This window comes from Zerene cesonia, chromosome 13, assembly GCF_012273895.1.
Source record: "Zerene cesonia ecotype Mississippi chromosome 13, Zerene_cesonia_1.1, whole genome shotgun sequence".
Lineage (NCBI taxonomy): Eukaryota > Metazoa > Arthropoda > Insecta > Lepidoptera > Pieridae > Zerene > Zerene cesonia.
In genome coordinates, this window is record NC_052114.1 from 7,895,045 (window position 1) to 7,920,066 (window position 25,022).

The following is a 25,022-nucleotide window of genomic DNA, read 5'->3' on the forward strand; positions in this document are numbered from 1 at the left end:
TTCCCTACGACAACGCGCCACATCCATTTATCCAACCAAAAATGACATATAGTCGATCACTCGCCGCCCGTGGGACAGTAATAAGTGGAAACGGGTTGCGTCCTATTGCGCTCTCTGTCGCACTTTTAGTGCTCGTAATACGAGCAAAATTACGCATCTCTGTTGAGTCGACGATTATAACCGCACAACAGGCAACGAGTGTTTGACGATACGGAATTTCATTTTAAATATTCATAAGCTGAACATCATTTTTGGAACATATATAGCCAAGACTTAGGAAAAGACACAGGCTACTGTTCGTAAAGAAAACAAAACTTGAGTGAAATAGGGAAAGAAAATTAGTATGGCTATTTAATTAAATATAAAAATTCACACGAATCGTCACGATATTAAAAAAAATATATTTTAATAATCAAGTAGTGACAGCGTCCTTATATCTAGTCTAGACACATAAAGACATAGAATTTTATTCCATTATTTTCTAATGATGTAATGTTTATAGAATTTTTTGACCTGATTATAAAGTGAACCTTTTAAACTAATTAGATATCTGAAGTATATACAAAGGAACACTTAAACTTACCATGTATTCGTGTCTCCAATAATAGCGACTGCCTGCATCGGCGAATCTAAAGTTTTATTCAGGTACAAAGTCAAATCTAAATCTCTCTTCAAATCTGCTTCCCACACTTTTGGACTTGCTAGGGTCCCTGAAAATCGTAAAGTATATAACATTTCATAGATTATTCAGAGCATTTTATTAATATTACGTAAAGTTTAAGGCGAGCCTATGGACAAAACAATGCTATATATGGTGAATGGGTGTTTTGCATTCTTGTTTTTATAGTATCTCTTTATCATAATGTATGAGAGATTCTAAAATATATAAAAATCACACTTAAAAATGTAACAAGTTTTTTTTCGAATCGAAGCTCATTTGTACGATATACAGTTCGATTTGTGACTTTGTTTAATAAGAACTTAAAACTGTTTTAAAACATATCTCTCCGTTAGCTAGAAAACTATTGTTATTTTATATTGATAAATGTGGATGAACCGCGCGTGAACCACGCGGACAGAATTTACTTTTGATTATGTACGTGAGCGGTAATCTAGTTGATATTGTTGATTGAAGATTATACGAGATAAAAATAAACATTATTCAATGATTAAATATCTTTTCACCTATCATGAAAATTGAAAAAAATTAATATTATAAATATTTGGGCCTTTCATGAAAATGTGTCCAACAAAAACGACAAAAGAAAGAACGACAAAAGGAAAATTAAAGTCATATAATATCTCTTACGTTCAGCGATTTTTTGTTAAAAATTAATCTGCTCAATTTTGCAAGATAACTAAAACTACTTGTATTTTTACTTTTCTACCTAACCGAACTTATCATGCCAGAAGTGACAATGTGATACAAATGTCTAAAACACACCTTATTATCTTTGTTAACTTGTTTGTATATACTTACTAATGCTCTTAGTTCAACTAATTCTATTAGAATAGAAGTTCGTTGAACTACTTCATTTTTTTTTTTACATTTATGTTATTTACATTGAGTTTTCCATATTTCATTTGTTACAGCTGAGAACTTGATCCTACATTAGATATTGACACTTAGGGTCAAAATTGTGCCATATTTTAATAAATATCCTAATAAGCCCCATAAATTATATAACTATAGAACATTCTATACAGTTAATTCTTACCTTGTAAAATTAAATCAGGTACATAATGGTCGGTGACCCCGCCCAGTAGCGACACATCGAAACCGGAACGAACTTGCAATGCAGTCTTAAAACTTATCCCCGTCAGGGGAAATTCTATCACTTCTTTTACGTCTACCGTCTCTCTTTCACTAACTGAATCTAATACATCCTTCTCTTTCCGCCTAATGTCGTTTTTCTTAGCGTTAATGATCACTGTGTTTTCTTTCCTCTTCCTCACAAATGTTTTGGGCGATAGCTCTCTATGTTTTTCCGGCTCGTGTACGATCGTTTCCTTCGCGTATTGCGGTTCCAATTGTCTTGGCATATCATTCATATATTCCATTTCAGAAGCGTTCGTAGGCGTTTGCAGCAAAGATTCCATCATTTGGCATTTGTAGCAAGTCTCACACGTCTCCTCCTGTATTTGCGGCACGACGGTCGGATCGAACTGGAAATTGTCCAACTTCAAGTTCCCCGGTTTCCCGATGTAGTGCCTATCTAGAATCTCTAAGTTTTTGCTCTTCATATAATTGGTCACTATCTGTGGGTACTTATCGAACTCGAACTTAAAACCGGAATGTTTGATAGGTTTGGAATGTTGAAGCGTTTGGTTGCAGCACTTTGTGCTGCTGTTGCCGTTGGGCTGGTTACGATCACAATGTTCACTGCAGTCCTCTTTCTTTTCCTCCGCTCCCAATTTCTGCGGTTCCACGTGGACCGGCTCGTTCTGTACTTTCGATGACTTTTTCACGCTTTTGCCGCCAGATTTATTCTTCAAACCGACTAGTTTCTCATTATCACCGAGCACGAACAAAACTTTGTTTTCCACATCACTCTGGTCGGACACGGATGATTTCTCGCTTGAATCTGAGGAGTCCTTGAACGAAATCATTATTGAAGGATTCCTCCGCATTTGATTACCCTTTGACGCATTACTCAAACAAGAACTAGAATCTAAGGCATATTCTGGTTTAGAGAGCTTTTGACTTAAATTAGTGACTGTTGTGGATTTTTTAAGGCCAACTTCAATCGCGCTCAACAAACTTTTCTGGTTATCACTCGCTACTGGATCATTGGATGTAATCGTTAAATTGTCTTTGTAACACAACGTACTATCACTACCACTAACGTTTTCCACTGAACATACTTCTAAGCTTTCCATAAAAGATTTTTCAATTTTTTTAACACACGTCACTTTGCTTTGACTCTGATCAAAGCCTTCATACACAAAATCGCTTCTCTTCACATCGCCACATCGCATGAAATATGTTAGAACACTTAAAAGTCTGTTGATGAATTGCCTATTGGTGGATCCCGCGACGATAGTCCTGGCAGTCCGCGGCGGGAAGCCGATACTGCCGCAGAGGTCACCCAACTGCGCCCACAGTGCATTGTAGGTTCTTTGCGAATCTCGCTTTAGTGGTAGCTCTGTTGCGTCGACTATATCGTAGGGACTAACAGTCGTCACCCAGCCCAGGTGGTAAGTGAGCACGTGAGTCAGGAGGGTGCTGATGAAACTGTAAATAAAAACATTTCTATTGGTCTACATAGTATATAGATATGTCCTAGTAATGTGTATACATGACGTTACGTAAACCATTCAATAAAACACTCGTGTAATCGTCATACTCATTGATACTTTGTTATTAATACGACATACGATACGTAAATGATAGCTTGGCACAAACATCTTGAAAACAGGAAGTTTAGTACGCATTTGCCAATTATTTAAGCATCAATTTATATCACTCTATAACTGTACAATTATAGAATCGAATTTCATCACACGAACACCACCCACATAAGTTACACAACGGATTCTTACGATTTGTAAGCGTCAATCTTGAAAGTAATTCGCATCACGTGAGTGCCGCGTAAACAAAGGACGTAAATATGAGCGGCAAAAATACTAGCCGCGGCTAAATATACCGTGCTCTCGACATGGCTTCCATTCACACGTACGCGAATGTAATTATCGGACAAAAGTTACGGGCCAAAGACACGCATTTCTTATTTCGCTTAGCGATCATTAATCGTGAAAGCACTTTGGACAGTGTCCAAGAAAGCATCCACTATCTATTAACGTCTCACTACCGGATTAATTACTTGATATTAAATGATTGTGTAACCATGGTGAAGTTTGACTACTAATTGTATTGAATGCTTTTATTATGACTGTGTCTCATTTTGCACGTCATTTCTTACAATACCTACTTCTTCACATGCATCGTCACACTATGGATGCATTGATAAGCCAATAAAAAAGTTAAAACTAATATAATTAAAAAAAAAAACAAGCATCAAAAGGAACACAGAGGCACATTTATATAATAATAATCAATTATGCAAGAGTAAATCTTCTTGCAACAAGCAGGGATCTGTCAAAAATATCCTTATGTTTTATACTAATCAAATTATAGCCATGTATTTATTCAATAAGTGTGCTAAACACAACTGTGTGAGAACTATTAGATGAAATTAACACATGTGTGATAATTTGCACATCCAAGAATCTACTATAGTTTATCTAAATACTTATTACGACAATTCACCTATATAGGCATTCCTTTAACGTACCTTTTATCTTAGAACAACTAAGCATGTAATACAAAAATTATATCGATCGAAATCGTCTTTATGTGTACACCTTAACAATCATGTGATTCGGTTGGATTCTAATAAAGCAGTTACGTCATTAAAACGACAGAATATACGGCCGATTTAAATATAGTGTTTAAAATATTTTTATCACCTGCGCACGTTACTTTTTACATTTTCAGAATTTCATGCAAACATCTGGCAACAATATGATTTTTAATTACGTAAAGTTGCTTTCTCTTCTCACAAATCAAATGTTTCTGTCAAATCTCAAAAAAAAAATTCTAAGAAATTTCTGATAACATACACATAATATTGAAAAGCAAAAAAGCGTGTTGACGTGGTACAACGTGAAATCAGGAATTTCTTTTCGAAACCAGTATTAGTACGTCTCGCCGGGTCAATAGAATTAACATTTGGCTTAATATCAAAACACGGATGAAACAAAGACGTCAATTGTAAGGGACGTTCTGATGGCTCAGATAAACAGCAGTCGTGTGATGTTAAAACTCAAATAGAATCGTTTTTTTTTTTGTCAAACAATCAGTTCCTTTGGTTATAAAAAGTTAAGCGAGACAATAGATGGGTAAAGGAGTCTTTTGCAGATTCTTATTTTAAAATTATTTTTGAAAATAATTCGATGTTGATATTTTTTAACCTTAAAATGATAAATTATTAAACATACCAAAACAACTTACGTCTGTATATGATGATAAGGAAATTTAGATACCGATGAGATTATAATATGACTGAACGCTTAAACACACGTAGTTCTTTACTTTTTTTATGTTCTAGGTCTGAATTGAGTGGGTTAAAATTACCAGTGAGTATATTCAAATATAGAATCGAATATAATAATTTGTTTGATATTTCATAATTATATTGCAAATTTTGGCAATATGCAACTAAATTTAAGCATAATTTGACATTTTTATCAGTTTAAAATAGATATTATGTTATACACCTATCAAATGTTAACAGGCATTTCAGGTACAATCAGCATTTTCGGGCTGATCTCATCTATCTTCTTCGTCAGATAAGACAACGGTCGCCGAGTCGAATCCGACGATTGTTATTATCCTTAATCGATCACTTTCCGTTATTTGATAAACAGATAACCAATGTGTCCGATAAAAAGTAGACAGGCGTGAATCGAACCGGTTCGCTATCAACAATACGCCCGAATACAATTCCTTATTAACTCTCTTATTCTCCCTCCATTCTTAGCTCTTTTAGAGAAATAAACACCGATGTATAATAACCGTTGAGAAGCAGAAATGTATATAAACGATTTATGTAATATGACCGTTAGGCTCACTTATATAATATTATAGTTATCACTAAAAAGCCTATATGGATTTAATTAGTATCCATCGTTTCTAGTATTTATGCAGTCACAAAATTTTCCTTGTCATTTGGGTTACCCAGTAGAGATTGCTGTCAACGATAAGGTCGAATTCTGTACATTGTTCGCATATAGCTATAAAGTTGTCAAATTGTGTCCAATACAATAAATTTTCATTAATGTATTTAGGACTAGCTGCACCCCGGGGTTTCACCTGCGTATGTCTGTATTCCGTAGGAATATCGGGATAAGAAGTGTCCAGTTGTCCAGTTATCTACGTAGCAAATTTCATTGCAATTGATTCAGAAGTTTTTGCGTGAAAGAGTAACAAACAAACATCCATACATACATACATCCATCCTCACAAACTTTCGCATTTATAATATTATTTAATTGGATTAATACTCACAAGTTAGTACTCTTGGTGTCCCCCACACCGATGACTGAGCACAAATCGGATAGTAATGTTTCAGCTATCTTGTTCCTCTGCCTTTCCTCGCTGGTGACCAGGTTCAGCCATACCGGTTGCAGTCGCGTGCCAAACATAAGGTCTGATAACCTGAAATGTTAATATGCCAATTTCATATCCTACTGTTAATCGTTATGGTTATATTGTATGGAAGGTTTCAGCGTCTACTCACTCATCATATCGAGATACTATGAAACTTTCCCTTACTATCAACCACGTTTCACTAAATTTTTATTTTCTCAAAGGTATATGATCCAATGATCTAATTATAGGACATATTTTTACACGTATATTATGTCTATCACCGATTTAAGGGATTGCTGCTGATTAGAAACAAAAATGCATTTTGTTTCAATAAAATTGTTGATATTATCACGATCGTGTCCATAAAATATCAGATTTTTTCGTAACAGCTTTAGGTAAATTATTTCCTAAATAATTAGCCTGTTATCATCTTTTTGCAAATTAACTTACGATAAAGTACATAGTTCAAATTCACGTCTAGTGGTCAATTATGATTTCCAATATAATTATGGACGATATTGTATTTAAAAACACGCCCTTCACGAATTGTAATATCGAAACGCGCGCATCTATTTTTAACTCCACGTGTCAACTTTTTATTGCCATCCCGTCAAGACATCGTAAGAAATGTCCAGAACGATTGCGTCACTTACAGAAATAATAATAATCAAATCTTACATATTTCTTGAGGAGAAATTTCTTCGAGTTCTTCAAGTACATGGGTTGAGGTTTAAAACCGCATTGATCTATCCCTCAATACGACAGTAAGAAGCGCGTGTATGCATTATATACTTCGTCATTTAACGTCATTTCGGCAGCTTGCCACATTTGCTGCATAATATTGTCGTATGACAGGAAACACGCATCAAGACGTGGATACAGCTAACTACAATATATTTGGAAAGTATAGGCAATGTGTAAAGAGCATTCGGAAATGAATTGATCCAAATAAATACAATTGCAGCACAGCCCTTTAAGAATGTAAATATAGGATCGCGCGGCTAGCGCCAATAAACGCAGTGTGAACTTATACTCCGAGTTGTATGCATATTCCTCTCCTAACAAATATCTAAGAGTATTGATTAAAAACCTAACCTAACCTAAAAATAAGCCATCACAAAAATAGACAAGTTTAGACGTGATTTGTAAAAACATCCATCTCAAATTAACAAAGTCGTTTTAAATCCACAACGTGATGTTAATAGCGTAGGCAGAATTTCATAAATATCAAGGTAACCAATATGCTTTCAAAATGCACTTATAAACAAATAGAATGAGAAAAGTTATTTATAGTCTGGGAAACAAAATGCATTGACCATAAATTTAGAAATTCGTAATTGTGTTGAAATATTAGCTGTTATTACCTTTGAAATTTTAATTAACTTTTATAATAGATTTAAATAGTAACGAACAATTATATAAAAATAACAATATAATAAACAAATGACACAAAAACGATGGCTTTAGTTAAACGCTTAAAAATAATGTAGAAATTTTAGCAATAGCAATACTTTAAAATAATTTAAAACATCGAGTGTGTGATAAGCGAAACTTGGTAAAATGTAAAAAGTTCATCATTTCACGCTTTCGGTCATGACCTACATTTCGCCACGAGTGAATTCATTTATTGTTATAAAACCATACAAAACAAAATATACCAAATAAAGATAGTACATGATGAATTCATGAAATTATTGTATTGTCACCGATCCTTGGTAAATGAACAAAGTTTCAGTTAAATCTGTCCATTTAAAGTGAGTCATAATCTTAAGGAGTCGGTAAGAAACATACGAACGTACAAGTGAAGCTAATAAAATCGTGTTAAAATAGAGTGTTAGTGTTAGTTGAGTTTGAGTATTACGTCTACAACTCACCACCTAGCCGCGTCTTCGGTGGCCGCGTGGAGGGTAGACACGAACTTGCGTTCAGCGCCCGCCCGCAACGTGGCCAGTCGCAAGCGACACACGAGCGACTGCAGTTGGTTGGAATGTTGCACACAACGGCGTATTACGTCCCTATTTAGAGGATATTTCTATGTTATTAACGCAATAACTCGTCTGCTTAGTTGAAGTGCAGTTTCTATAGTACTATAGGTCTGCACCGGCTTCGTCCCTGGTACATATATAGAAGTCGGGGATAGTATATGCATCGATCTTACGTATCAACTCAACACTCAACTGTGAAAAGATTTTTGAAATTGGTATAGTTCCTGAGATTAGCGCATCCAAACAAATAAACATACAAACAGCTTCAGCTTTATATTATTACGATATATACATTACAAACGCACATGAGAAAAAAAGACACAAAACGTACAAATGGCGGTCTTATCGCGATTTAATAAAAAGTAAAATAAATAATAATAATACTACCTATCATCTGCAATTTTGAGTTTAGGCTATAAGCATTTCAAAAATCACCCGAACACGAATGCAAATATCATGAAACGTATTAATTTGCACTATATGTCGATAATATTATTTGTACACTATATGATTCATAGTCACATGATTTACTACGAAATCCATTGATTAACTCGAACATGTCTAACCTTGGTTACAGGACAAGAATATAAGCTTAATATACTCGGAGTCATTTTATACAAGTCAAACTCCACGGTCTACCAGAGGTGTCTAGAGTTTTGATAACCAATTTAATACGAGTAATATACTCATAATGTATGCAGCAGGAGCGTTTGTTTTGTGTGTCTGTTTGATCGAGCTAATCTCAGGAATTACTGGACCGATTATCAAAATTCTTTCACCATTGGTTATATGCGTGATCCTTGAGTGCTAAAGGTTGTATATGTACCGTGTGATAATCAAAGAACCCCTCCAAAATCAAGTACACTCATTTATTTTTTCCTTGACAAATTATTAATATCAAATTGTTTTTGTGCCATAAATATACATAACAATAAATATGAACAAAAATACGTATATCCCGGGACGTCTGCCAAAATTTAACCTACCTCAATACTATCAAAGGATATTTGATCAATTATTAAACTTTAACAGGTTTTAGTTGTATAAACCAAAATTATATATTTCAAAACCTTCCACTCAAAATCTTTGGAAACATACTGTAGTACTTATTAAGAATTCTTGTTTATTATATAGAATTCAGTCAGATAAGACTCTCCTTTCCCATATTATGAAAATTGGAATGGAACATAAAGAACGTGTAAAGAATGCATATAAATATATACTATTGTTATAAAGCTGAAGGGTTTGTTTTTTGTGTTTGTTTGAACACACTAATCTCAGGAACTACTGGTCCGATTTGAAAAATTCTTTCAGTGTTAGATAGCCCATTTATTGAGGAAGGCTATATATAGTAGCTATAGAAGCTATATACGTACCACGGGCGAAGCCGGGCAGACTGATAGTTAAAAATAAAAGTAATGCATAAAAAATCATTACATTACCAAAAAAAAAATGCGTAACACACTGCCATGCATTTGACAGAAACAAAAACAAAGGATACATTTTTTTATGGTTATTGTGGAAATTCGACCGCTAGTAGTAAATAATGATTCTTATTTATTCCAGAATATAATTTAAACATATCATTTCTAAAAGAATTAAGCATATATAGATAAACGGCTTTATCCGTTTGCTTAGATAAACGACGTGATAATTTTCTATCGTGTCACATGACTTCAATATACTTATTGTATTTTGGCACTTTATATTTATCTTGCATTATAAATTTTGTCGATATAATACCGAAAATTTAGTAAACAAATCACTACGAAATTCAAACAAAATTTAATGTAATATGAACGACCTAAGGTGGCATTATTTACTTACAAGCGGCTTCGCCCGCGTAGTGAAGAGAAAAGACTACCACTACAGCCAATTTCATCCAAATCGGTTGAGTAATATAGGCGTGAAGAAGAGAAAGACAGACAGACGAACAGACAGAGGTATTCGCATTTATAATAATCATAGGGATTAGTGCCCGTAAAGGTTACAAAGGTTATGTATGATTGTACATCAACGAATGAATTGAAACGCCAGCTAAAAGTTATATATATTGCATCTAATGGTGTAAATATATTATATATATTCAAATGCACTTTTCAATTCAACAAGATCTTATCCAATAAAATCCTCGTGTCACAGTTTTCGTTACCATACTGCTCCGAAACGGCTTGACCGATTTTGATGAAATTTTTTGTGCTAAGCATCCCAGAACAGCGTTTGCCGGTTGCAGCTAGTATATATATATATATATATATATATAGAGATTCAAATCTGAAATGTAATATATATGTACTTACATATCAGCACTCTCCGCCACGGTGATCAACAGCGCCAAGCCCAATTTGGTCCTTCGAGACACCGCCGACGAACTCGCGAGACTATCACTCGTCCCACTTGTCACACTATTGCTATACATCTATGAAACAAAATTATTATTACCTATAATAGTGTATGCTTTTAGTTTTAAATAAAGGAGAAGTTTTACTCACATAACATTTGTACATTGAAAATAGATTTTATAGATTGTAAAATGATATTTGGTATTATTAAAAAGAACTAACATAAATTACCAAAAAGTAAACGATACCAATATTACACTTTTAAATATATATAAATTTGGTCCAACTTAAGATATGGGATAGTTATTATTTCGTATTGAAATTGTTAATTATCCCAATAATTTAAAAATCTTAATATTTTTTTTAAATTATTACGCAGCCACAGCAACGCGTGGCCGGGTATGGTAGTATCTTTGTATAATAAGCAAATATTTTCTTATAATCAAAATATATCAGATCGTAAAACAACTTTACTAGTCCAACATAAAATATTAAGTCTCAATAATGCTGACATAAAGATCGGCGGCACTATTACTCCTTAATCCTCGTCCATTATTTTCAATAGCATTCATCAAACAGAGCAAGGATCAATTGCTAGATCTGCGACCATTAGCTGTCGTGTAATTGAAACTAATGTTAGATATGTTAATCTAGGTTACGATGCTGTTCACCAGAGCCACAAATAAACTTGGTAGTGTTACATATGTATATAACAATCCAAGTTCCTGATACTGTACGGAAAGAGGAAATCTTTATGATGTTAAGGATTCTAATATAAAAATTCGTTATTAAGGCAACCTTTAAAGTTCTTGAGTATAATTATTGATATACCACTACCTAAAAACTGAAAACAAAAAATTGCCCTAATTCAAAAATTCTAGAATTTTCTATCACTAAAAATCTAAAGCATATTGTGTTTATCATTTTGTTACAACATTCTATATAAATGAAACGTTATACTATCATCAAAGTCGTCACATCGTCAAAGCGATTTAAAGAGCTTAAAAGCATTTAAAACGGGTGTGATAACACAGCATACAACAGAGCAAGCTCCATTATCCCCACGATCAATCAAACACACCAGTAAACATTTCGACCGTCAAGTCTCCGCCGAGTAAACAATAGAATTATCTCATCAACGCTGCACCTAATAACTAATCACATACACCGATAACAGGTTCACATGACTTAACGATAGCGGTCATTCATGTGACGAGTCACGAGTGATAGTAATCTTAGAGCCTCTATAAACAATAACACGCTTAAGCGTCATAAATTCACACTTGAGCACATTATATAGGCATTATTTACATTTTATATTTATTACGTGTAATAATGATAAGTTGAATATATTATGCCAAAAATCAAGGACAAGCGAGTTAGGTAGCAAGTTATTATTTTTTTTTTGTAGAACAACTTTCAATTAAATTATTATAACACTTAAATAAACCGCATTAAAACAATCATTTAATATGAAAAAGGAAAAACTTATTTCCCAAAAATTTCGTACACCATCAACTTAAACTCATAATTTCTAAAAGCAACTTCTTTTACCATCTACTTCCAATATTGAGACACATAAGAACATTCCAGAACATACCTGCGAATCGTTACTAGAGACCGTCGTAACTGTGGGAACTCGCAATGACGTGGAGGTGAGATCGAATCGAGTTGCCATGCTCTGGAAGGTTCTGCGCTGCCAACTGCCGACGCTCGACGAGCTGAGCTTGCGGCCGGGCGACGCTAGTGGGTAATCACACGCCTATTTATATAGTAAAGTATCGATACTCTAGTAGCTAATACGGAAAATTGTTTCTTTTCGGGAAATTACGTCATGTCTATTCATATACTAAGCTTTTAGTAACACCCTGTGTTATAGTCGTACTAATACTCGAGTAAATATTGGGGAAATTTATTGTTCAAACATAAAATTTTAACTTTTGGGAAATTACAACTCAACTGTTTATATAAAGAACTAATTGTAAAACCTGGCCAATACTAAGGTAGCTTTTAAACTGTTCAACGCAGGAGTTTAGTAGGACATCATTAACTGAGGGCATGTTTCTTAATAATATGGTACGTTGAAAATGAAATTAGAGGAGACGGAGAGATGCTATGTATAATTTTTTTTCAAATTAAACTTTTTTCTACATACTTACATGTAAACGAATATTCAGATTGCATGTTTCCATCCCAGGTGTCCAGCATCGAAAAGAAATCGACATTGGATCCAATGGTACTGTACGAATAGTCGCCATAGAAACCTGAAAATAATTCTCCTTTACCAAGACGAACCATAGCATAACAAGATAATTATTTTATGGAAAAAATATTTTAGGGTGTCATGAAGTTTCAATTTTAATACCGCCCGGTACGCATTAAAAGTACTTATACAATATTTTAATATCCAGACTTAAATCTCCCGACATATCTATACGTATTAAAGTTACGTTCAGTCCAATAACTTATAAAAAACATTCTGGAACGCTCGACAGTAGTAACCCACAACAAATCTAGTCGTATCATTGAGAGGGAAGCCAGACAGACTGGCGCCGTAACGCGTTACGTTACGATACTGTTTACCCTTTCACAAGAAAAAAACATATACAATACCTAATCAAATTAGCTTCCGTCCATAGCTATAAATAATCAATAATTACATCATTTTTAATCAAGTGAACTGCATTTATAACATGAACAGAAAAACAAATAAGGTGACTGTTGCATAAGATTGCTTGATATGTTTAAATAATAATATCTCATTGTCTCGTGCAGATACGAATATTGTCAAGAATCTAAAAAATAAACACCAAAACTTATTGATATAGGATACCTTGTATAATGTATAACTTTTTCTATTTATTTAAATGTTATGCTGCATCGTATTAAGCGTTTTTTTAATAAAGGATAAAAATATTATAATAAGAATGTATATAAAGTCTCATTCCAACAAAGAAACGGGTTTATCCAATAAGATTACAACTATATATGACGGACATGTTTGTCGCAATGTATAGAAAAAGTAATAGCGTCAATGCAATATATTGCACTGAAAGTATCCACACTAATAGATGAGACGCTGCCACAGCTATACTGCTAGTGGATGAAATATTACATAGATGATTTGAAATCAAACACTGCGTTTTATTACATTTAAACTCTAAGGAATATAAGGATAAATAGGCGGTGGAAATTGGTTTCCGAACGACAAGCTCTCATACAAAACGTTATGATAATGCGTTAAATATATTATTTTGAACCGACTTCTTTATGCAATGTAGTTATTATTTTCTGCTCATTCAAACGACCCATCTCTTGTTTCCATGACAGAGGCACAGATAAATATGAGTTTACAGTCTTTAAAACGAAACATCGTTTTAGTTTTTTTTTCTAATTCAACCATTAACTACAGAACAACTCAAGGCTACAGCGCTATTTAATTTCACGGCACAAATAATAAACACACAATAAACGCAACTTCCCATGCCTAATTGAATTGCTTCGAATCGACTGCCAACAGCAATTTATTGTGGTCACACAAGTAAAATTAGATTTTAGATGTATATAATGATACAATTACCTGAATAACTTGTGGGAGGTATGTTTCATAGGTTTAGAAAAGGCATTACATTTGTATAATGATATGAGTCGATAGATAAAATTCAAATGTTATACCAGTAACAATATCATAACTAACATTTCTAAATGAATGGATTTTCCTGCGTATTAAAAATAATTTACAATGTACGGATGAATGTTTCCTATAACACAGGTCATCGCCTAGTCTGGGGGATATTGTTCAAAATATCGCACTTAAATGTATCTACTTTGTTGTATTGTAAGTTAAGTCAAATTTCATGTTCATGTGTTTTTGTTGTCAAATAAAAATTTTATTATTATTTATAATAACTACTGGTTAAATTATAGACATCGGTATTTCTATCGGTCTTCGATATAGGCCCATCAAAAATTTATACTTTTCTTAAAGGTTGACAAAGCAATCACAATTCACCCTTTTTTTTTGATTGGGGAAATCTTATAGATACCAACGGCTTCCGAGGAAAGAGCCGTGTTTTATATCGAAGTCCTACCGACGCAAACCCCGCTGTGTTCCGTCGAGCCACTTAAGTAGTAAGCTAGTATTCTTCTCTAGACTAATGTGGCAATTGCTTATAGTAGGCGTTGATCACCCTACATCAAGTGTCGCGTAAAATAAAAGGCTAAATCCTGTAAACAAAAAAAACTACAAACATAATGACGCACCGGAATCTCCTCTATCGATTGAAAAGCTCAGCGACACGCCCTCCTCCCTCGCCAACGGAACATTTAGAGGTGACGAGCGACTCCTCAGTTCGCTTGTTACATTCGCGTTGATGTCCGTCTTGCGATCCGCACGACTTATGCGACGGGACGTTGGCACGAAGAACATCTTTGTACACATCAACCTAGATGAATGGAAAATTGTGTGTACAGTTCATATACCTAGCTAATATTGAAAGTATTAATAACATTATATATTGTACTTTTAAATTGATTTAATAGTTCAATTTAAACGCGACAGGTAGATTAACAGTTAAAACTGTTAATAATTGATACAGTTCTTTAAGATAGTTTGTTCTTCAAAAACCATGCAAATAGAACAAAGATTGAGAGAATATGTGCTATAAATACACTTAAGATTCATCAAAATAGAGGCAAACAAACGTCATATTAAATACTAAAAAATGTTCTGAAAAGTAATGTAAACAAAATATACTCGTATTTAAGATAAATTTTGATTCCAACTCTAGGACGTTAGAATGAATCGGTAGACAAAGTCAACGACAATAATCTAATATGTATTAAATAAATCGTTCAAATATCATAATAGTACAAAGGCATATTAAGGTCACAATGTAACCGTATCTTAGCAATTTGATAAGCACACATTAAGAAGGACACTCGTTATGGAGGGAACATTATGCACTGGTGCAACGATAATATTATATTACACATTACATAAACGTATTATTTTAGAAGAAAACGTATCTTCTAAAACACTACATACACCAGTGTTTCATACACACATAGACAAAATAACTTGGAAACGAATTTCGATATTGTAAAGAGCTTTTTGTTCGGAATTCATTCAATAACACGATTTTCGATGGTTATACAATATAAAAATTTACAGCGATATTCAATGAATCTATAAATAATGATAAAATGTTCGAATTGGATCTTTACGTATAACTCATAAAATAACACTCATTAACTACCTATCTGGGAACTACATTTCTATCCTGAAACACTTCTTTAAAATAAGAATAATAATTTAGAAATTTTTATTAAAAACTTTTAACGGATTTTAAACGTGATTTATTCATTATATATTAAGCCGACGTTTCGAACACTACAGCGAGCGTGGTCACGGGGAGACACGGGAAGAATAATAATAGTATCCTGACGATAGCATGATTCGATAAATCACTGCTCCACTTAATCATTTAAAAACCGTTTTACTTCGTTGTGAAAACGATCATACAATAAATTGCCTCAACCGGCGATTATTACCTAAATCAAAATAAATCTGGTTACCGCCACTTACGGCCGGCTGCTATTCGTGTATTCAAACAATCTATTTCTATGATCATGATACAAATGGTACGAATTACACACGTTGAGAATCAGTCAAATATTTATAAGTAAATTCAATATTTGGAACGTTATTGTTGTAACCTACCAATGTTGTGAGGACTGAATGTGGATGATTTTATTATTAGTATAATCACCAACAGGAATATTCTAGTTAATTACCTTTTTGGGTCGTCCATGATGTGAATTTTGAATGACACACTCTTACAGTTCATAGCGACAGCTCCGAATATCATCTCACCGAGCATGCCCGCGTCTGATGCTGGTCCCTTATACTGAACAAAAATAATTTCCTTAAAACATATACTATCAATTTATTAAATAAAATAAAGTCGTGCTAATTAAGCCACTCATAACTACACTCATAACTAAAGAACCAACAAGTGTTATCGGATTTTCATGATTTTTCAATTGAATTAAAATAATATTTTAAAAATTAAATTCATATAATCATTCCATAATGGCGCTTATTTTGCTTATAATCACCAATATACAACCTGGATCGAATCTCGATCGATCCAAATATGTATTTGGTAGATTTCGGTGAAAGATATAATAGCAAAATAAAGGTTACGTTTACAAACGCAAGCCACGTGATATTGACTATCGACAAAGCTTTATAAGTGTCTGTTTAAATATATAATACTTAAAGATAAGGTCTATCTTATACCTGATTTATTTTAACTTCATCAGCGAATCGAATGTGTTTCAGTCGAATTAAAACTTTCACATCTCAAATGCTGACAGGAAGATAAATTGATAAAAATTTAATGATACATTGGTGCATTTGATTTTAGAACTGTACCTAATCACACTGAACAAAATGGATTATAAGCTTAGACAACCAAGATCATAATAAAGTTTCGAATTCATAAAACGTAATTGTTCATACCAGTTAATAATAATATATTGATTGCGTGGCGATAACTGCATAAAATACTACTAACTGCTATGGTAGAATATATTATTTAATCATTTACCCATTGGGTCATTTACAGATGTGTTACATTGTATCATACATAATTTCATAACCATGCGGATAATAGATTATCCATCCTGTGATTAACTTAAAAAGATTGCTGATGAGAAAACAAACAAGACTAACATACATCATAAATAATTAAATATATATTCGATAGATTATAAACAATTCATTAGTGAATATAATAAATGATAATGAGATGAAATCGACCATCAAAACAAACGAACGCTAATATTGCAAAGTAGATAACAGACAACCTTTGACGAATTGAGAACGTAACAGGTGACGCATAAGGAAAAGCATCCGCCGCGAATGGTGATATATAATAGACAGATGCCTATTTTATTTTTAATAGTAACAAAACCTGTTATAAGGAGTATTATTTGCACGCAGTGAAGTAAACAATTTTTATTGTGATAGGTCGTTAAAAATATCGTAATGCATTATTACCGTATGTATTTATTGTAATGTTTGCATAGCATATTTATGTATCGGTGATGAAACTTATATCGTTACTAGCTGACCCGGCAAATGCTGTTCTGCCTTACTCTTATCATTTAGGGGTACGAAAAATAGATGTTGGCCGATTCTCATACCTACCCGATATGCACACAAACTTTCATGAGAATCGGTTCAACCGTTTCGGACGAGTATGGTAACTAACATTGTGACACGAGAATCCTACTAATCCTACTATCCTATCCTACTAATATTATAAATGCGAAAGTTTGTAAGGATGTGTGTGCGTTTGTTGCTCTTTCACGCAAAAACTGCTGAACCGATTGCAATGAAATTTGTTACGTAGACAGCTGGACAACTGGAATAACATATAAGCAACTTTTTATCCCGATAATCCTACAGTCCATAGACTTACGCGGGTGAAATCGCGGGCGCAGCTAGTTTCATATATGTAAAATAATTTAAGGCCGAATGTTTCTCTATTTACTTACAAATTAACTGCGTAAAATTGAGGAAATGCGTAGCATTTTACGAATATCTAATGCACAGATGCGTAAAGACCTTTTCGATAACCTTTGAGTCTTACCTAAATTAATTAAAATAAGGATATTTACTTTACAATCTGCTGATAAGAGGTATTTGTTTGACTCTCAAGTAGCGTGCCTTTATCTCTTCTGTCAATTCTTACGTAAACTTTAAAATGGTAATACTTATGTGTATACCTAAGTCCTTGATATACCTATACTAAAAGAATTGCGTTATTTATTTTCGTTCGTAACTCTGTATATTGTTTACTTTGTATATTGCGAGAGAAAATTAAAAAAATAAAATTCTGCATATTATACCTTGACCCTACGAGAGATCATTCACACCAGTCGCCAACTCAACGTTTCAGCAAAATTGTGAGCAAAATACTCAATATTTGCTATTTTTATAATGAAATAGCGTTCTTAACGCGTATTGTATTTACATAAATCATGCGGAAACAGATAGTTTATTTTTTAATATGGGAATAAATAACACTAAATGTTTATAGGTAATTAATTTATATAGTAGGTATATCTTTTGTTTAATTGTATGTAAGTTTGGAAAATATATAAAGCTGTTAAATATATTGGTGAACATTAAAATGTAGCTACTTCAGAACAATTAAATAAGTAACTTATTCTATTCATGTCAGAAATTAATAAAAAAAATAATAATAAATTCATTTCACAAGGGATAAAATACATCGATCAGCGGTTTTATACAAAGAACTATTAATGCCATAATAATCAAGGAAATGATATTTTCAAGGGGCACACGTATTAATTGAAGTTACGTGATTGTTGGCAATTTAGAATTAATTTCGTCTAATTTGATGACACATGTTCGCGATCATTCCACGGTCCACCGGACAGAATCTGATGCTAACTATCCACTCATCTTGTTTAATCTTTAATTATACCGAAGTAAATTTAACAGATGTATTTTTGAACACAATACGCTAAATACTTAACGTTTCTAATTCTATAGTGATACAATTTAACTTTTTCTTAGTACTCGGTAAGCTATTTATTGCTAAAAATTTAATTTCTAAATAGACCATGTCAATCGACAATTCCAATAAACGACGTTTATAATTTTCTGAGTTTATTAATTTAAAAACGGATTAACATATTTGTCAGTGGCTCTGTTTATATAGCGCTACATAAAAACTCATGAATTATAAGTGAATCAGCTGGTTTTTATAATGTCAGAGACGCAGGAAAAAAAGGTTTTAGCTACTGTTGCCTGCATATATTTTGAATATGTTTCTCTAGTATCAATATCATAAGTATCATAATATACACAGTTCAAAAACCATACAAGTTCTATGTGTGTAAAGAGTTATACAAAAAACCACATGATTCTAATTGCGAGCTATGTTACATTAGGTCGAAGTTTGAATACACTAACACTATTAGGTCATTCTAAGGCTTCATCAAGTAAATGTCACGGGTCAATCTCTAAGATTTAGTCGCGTCACGTGACTGCAATTCGAAGTGATTTATGTGGAAAGGTCTAAGATTCGTTGAGTTGACAACATTGTTATAGACTACAGGCCCATGTTGAAAAAATTATGGATCATTTGAACCACCAGGTGACCTATCTAGAACGATATAAGAACATAAAATAATAAGATTCAGCACTATGCCGTCACTTGTAAGCTGTCCAACTGAGTGCAGGTGAGAATTCGAAACTACAGGTAGAGTGAGTACATTTTGGTCACATATTTTTGTACGTCATATATCAAAATACTTTTAAAATAAATTTATTTCATGTTGTGTCAAATCACCCCCTGGACTACGGAAAAAGAGGGGATTGCAACCGTCTATTTTCTCCCCTTGTCGCATGATTTTTGTACGGCGTTGCGGAATAATGGATAAGAAGCAGTATTGAAATAGTATGACGCAGATGCCGTACAAAATCAAATGACTAAATTTACCCCGGTAATTGTCGGAAAGTAAAAAAAAAATCCGACTTTATGGCGAACCATTTTTTACGGCACTGCGCGTTTTCTTATTATTTTTAATGGATCTATCGGTGGTAAGAATTCCGTACAATTCTTTCTAGGTAGGTCACCTGGTGGTTCAAATGACCCATAATTTTTTCAACATGGGCCTGTAGTCTATTAGGCGTTTGAACAAATCCCTACTTTCTTATATGCGACAACTTCAATATGTGAATAGCAATGAACATAATAAAGCACTTTATACCATATTATCATTGATATCTGCTAAAAAGGTTTGTCTCGATTGTAGTTTTCATTGTAGCTGTATGCTCATTATACACGTTTAATAATTAACGACCACAATATTAATTTAGTCATTAATTTGCCTATCGTTCTAATTATTTTATGGTCAGGTTTTATGAAATGATTTCCTCGTTTGGTCAGCTGAATTCCTCAAGGAAAACTTGTTATCATTTGTTAGGTTTTTGTTTTAAAAAACCCAAGAGTTATTGGAAATTAAATGACAATAGGAGGAAATCCCATTATATATATTTCTATTTACAAGCACATCATTCTATGGAAGTTATGAAATTATGTAAAGGCATTATTCAATCGAACGTATCACGAGTATTTTACAATCGTTAGATTTTTTAAATTGAAAAAGTTGACTTGTTAAGCTATGAAGAGAAATCTACTTCCTATGTATTGCGAGTAATATTTTAAAGTCAATTCAAATAAAGAAAATACACAAATCTATTACATTGTATATCTACTCATTCTTATAACTCCCAGATACCTTTGAATTGTTTATTTAACAAGCATATTTTTGGAATTGTTATAAAAATAGAATCACTATTACAGCACACTACTTCAAAAGCATAATTTAATTAGCGCATCTCCTTGATATATCAACCAAATAAAGTATATACCTTCATATATGGCGAAATAGCCGCACAAAGCGATCTCATGCTACCATTTGTCACAACCATAATAGAACGTGTTTATTAATCACAATAAAGCTAAAATTACAGTCATACAGAATGGAGCTCCTTCTCTTAGGATCACTTATGGCGTAATCAAAAAGGCAAACATATATATAAAGTGATCTAAAAATAGATCCGAGTACATACTTCGCATACACTGTCAATTGAATCTCGTGACGTTACAATTGCTGTGTTATTTTTACATCCAAAGGGTTACATTGATGAAAAGTTATTATCGCGATTGACTTCTGACATGATTAATCAATAATGTGGGGTCATAAGGATTTTTCATTAATTTGAAAAACGAAATGCATGATTAGGGCGGAAGATATGATTCATGCTTAGTGCGTAGCTTCTATGAAGGTTTGCAGAGGTACAATAACAGCGCAGATTTCTCACGTGTATAACATTGTATGGCTTCTCTAATACCTTATAATAAGAACACTTATATGAGGTCGGCATGAAGTGAAAACGAGAATGGATTCTGAACGGTATATTATATAATATATATTCACCGAATCGTTTTCAAAATTAGATGTGCACTTACAAATCCGTACTAATATTAATAAGATTGAGATCAAAATAAGATTACATTTTTTAAATACTTCATAGTATCGTATATGTTTTATTTTCATCGTCTTTATTCCGGGTTAACCCGGGTATATGTTTTAAGAACAAGATACAGGTATTAAACGATACTATGGAACCTTCATTGGAATCCTGAATCGCATTAATTGTAACATATAGTGATGATGATAAAAGATACTGACTCATAAAAATCAGCACCGAGAAACAAGAACCCGGCTTATAACTTTCGATCTTGTATGAATAAAAAAACATAGGAACACTGAACGCGAACGACAGGTATTTGTTAGTCACCATTTTAGATACTTATTTGTCTTTTTTTTTTCTAAAAAACCAGTAAATAAAGTTAATTATCCAGCCAAACTGTTGTAACGATTACTACAGTTAGGTCAATTCCGAAATGAAAAAAGCTATTTAGACGTTTAACGATTTGAATGCAAATTGGATTAATTAGTTAAATAAAAGTTATAAAAATTGAATAAAAGTTATAAATTTTGTGAAGTATTTCGCATATTTAGATAGAAAATATTTGGCTTCTACAAATACAATTTAGATTAAATGCAACAATCTAAAGCTGTCTAAGATATCTAAGCCTCTATATAATTACATATAAGTAATGAAAACATGATGATAATTCCATTAATAATTACTTTATAAAGTGGACTGAGAGGGTTTTATTTTGTTCATATGTTTGCATTAGGTATATCTTAAGAACTGTTTGACAGATTTTCCAAGAAGCAGAGATCGAACTTTACTGATTTCGTCATAGCCATATGTCAAAGGCATTGTAGTCATTCGTTGATTATAACGTAGTTTCGGTACTTATCTATATAGTACTTACATATCTATCACCGAAAATAGAATATCTATTTATTTTAAGATTGTTAAGTAACTTTAAATAAAGGTGATGTGCCAGAAATGTATTGACTCAGGGTTTTTTTATTTATTTTATATGTAAAGCTTTCTCTTTATTATGAATTTATAAATGTAATTTTTTCATTGATATAAATGTAACTTTTTCATTGAAAAAATGTAATTTTTTCATTCTCGTCTTTTGTTATTAATTTGTTGCAATTTAAAAAATAACAATTACAAAAATAATTTAGGTAACTACTTTATAATTAACAAAAAATAAATCAATAATATTATTAGCAACAAAAAAAAATCCAATAGCCCATTGCTTTCTGAAGAGTTTACTTTTTTACTGACTTGAATTACCTACTAAAGAATGTAAAAACATTCATTAATTATATTACATTTAATTATTTATTATGTTTTTACGTCAAAACTTATAACATTTTAATCTAAAAGTATAATTTTCAATGTATAATGTTTCCCATTATCTTATAGTAAAGACTTCATGGTCATATTTATTCAATAACAGATTCATTCAAAAATATTATAGTAAAAATAGTAGTTCATCTATAGTGGAACTTTTATTACTATACTTATGAAATAATTTCCATGAAAGGTCTGTATATTAAGTAAAGTTCAAATTCAATTAAAATATTCCATGCACATTTGTAAACTAGGCATCATAAATCATAAAATATGGTCATAATAACTTACCAAGTATTTGAATCCGTCCACCACCTCCACAATACATGGCAACTTCTCCGTTTCTCCATAATCTGGCACATCATTCTTGTAAGCTGGCAACTTTTCTATTGTAGACGAATCAAAAAGCACTCTTCTTCCACGTCTATCACACTCTTTGTATAGAAGCAAACGCACTTGCTCCAATTCTGTTTCACGGGATCTGTTATGACAATATTCTTTGCATCACATTCTAGACAAAAATATATAGAATATCTGTATATTACTTTTATAAAACAGTATTCAGATATAGCATATATTATTATAAACCCAGTTATATAACACATATGCCAGTACATATAAAGAAAATATTCATCCGTAGCAGAATTTTGAAAATAATTGCAATGAGATAACATAAATATAATTAATAATATTTGCATTGCCATTAATTAACATGAGTATTTGAAAGAAATGTTCAGTTGTACATGTAGCATCAATATTACTTAGTTTAAAACATTATCAGCAGTGGGGAACCAAGATGTGTTCAAACTGTACCTCCAAAACTTTCTCTTGCACAATACAAGTCATGTGCTCACTTTGCATATTAATATGCAATCATTATTGTTTACACTTTTCGATGCAAAATATTCAGACACCATTATTCATTTACTTAATTCAAATGTTTGACATTAAATGCACAGTTTATTTTTTATAAATTAAACTTTTGTTATAAACTTTCAACATTATTTGTCCCACTTTTTATAATAGCTGCAGTCATGTAAACAAGTTTGCACTGCTTCTGTTTGCATAAGGCTAGTTTCTATTTAAGAACAGCAACTGATCTAACATTGTTGTCATTTTACCATCAATTATCTAACAGCGCGATTATATATTAGAAACACCAACTTTTTAATTTACCTCAATATCATTTTAATTCATAGTCGCTTACAAATTATTAACTGCTGTTCTCAACAAATGTTTTGTACTAGCATCAAAGGGATACACACCACATGCACTTTACATGCGGGAAATGCAACAAGAACACTTTAAATGCACTTATGACGGCTGGATGATGGGCAATCAGCCGATGCGAGTGGAATGTGCGAGTGTACTAGCTCGCGTGTAAATAGCAAGTAAACATTGATTGAGTAGCGGCCGCCCCTCTTCCTGTGTGACGTCATCGGGCAGTCGCCCACGCCGCCCCCCGCACCAACCGCGCTTATCACATGCTTCGGGCCTACCATTGCCTCCCGTGCTGTTTGCCACTTGCCAGTCGTTGTCGATGATGTTTGACGAGCTGACAATATTGTGTGCGTCACCAACATTCTCCGCAATAATGTGTTGTAGATCAACTTTGGTTTTACGCCGACTCATTCATAAAACTTTCGAATAATTTAAACGATATATGTACGTTTCAACTTACCTGCTCACAAGGAGTGAATTTCGAAAGCCATAACTTAGTTTTCCATTTGTAAGAAAGATTTTTTCTAACAAGGCCATTACGTCACACACCACATTTCACAGCAATCCCGATTAAGATTCTTATCCTCATTTTCATGTTAAACACAACACAAATGGAGAAAATTATTTAATATCAATATAATTCACTTCATTAAAAAACATCCGATGTAAATAAAAATAATCTGACAGATCACGTGAACAATGATGACAGCAAGTCATATGATTCACCATAGACAAGAGCTATTAAACTTTTACATTATAGAGGTCAAGGTTAGGAGGAAAGCGATTACGATTAATTATATTGTATATTGAATAAATTTGAAGCTCATTATTTAAAAAATAATAGCGTAGTTACTTAGGAAATTGTATGCAGTTTATCCAGCAATTTTACAATAAACAACCTGTAGTTATCTAGGGACATTTTAGTA

The 25,022-nt window shown here is 32.8% G+C and overlaps 1 protein-coding gene across 3 annotated transcripts in view; it reads right to left on the minus strand.

Moving 5' to 3' along the window:
* The window catches only part of LOC119831131 (folliculin-interacting protein 2), a 26,742-nt gene extending 1,952 nt beyond the window's left edge, over positions 1 to 24,790 (minus strand). Inside the window, exons 1-11 of one of the 3 annotated variants that reach the window (XM_038354389.1) lie at positions 24,557 to 24,790; positions 23,167 to 23,356; positions 16,278 to 16,390; positions 14,745 to 14,926; positions 12,641 to 12,745; positions 12,082 to 12,224; positions 10,440 to 10,558; positions 8,029 to 8,169; positions 6,071 to 6,220; positions 1,719 to 3,235; positions 584 to 710 (exon numbers count right to left, since the gene is read on the minus strand). In XM_038354389.1, coding sequence (XP_038210317.1) covers positions 584 to 710; positions 1,719 to 3,235; positions 6,071 to 6,220; positions 8,029 to 8,169; positions 10,440 to 10,558; positions 12,082 to 12,224; positions 12,641 to 12,745; positions 14,745 to 14,926; positions 16,278 to 16,390; positions 23,167 to 23,356; positions 24,557 to 24,633 — 2,864 coding nt within the window. In that variant the 5' untranslated portion in view covers positions 24,634 to 24,790. Of the gene's footprint in view, positions 1 to 583; positions 711 to 1,718; positions 3,236 to 6,070; positions 6,221 to 8,028; positions 8,170 to 10,439; positions 10,559 to 12,081; positions 12,225 to 12,640; positions 12,746 to 14,744; positions 14,927 to 16,277; positions 16,391 to 23,166; positions 23,357 to 24,051; positions 24,280 to 24,556 lie in introns of those variants that run through there. The other 2 variants (XM_038354390.1, XM_038354391.1) reach the window with 2 other exon arrangements.
* Between the last annotated feature and the right edge of the window lie 232 nt (positions 24,791 to 25,022).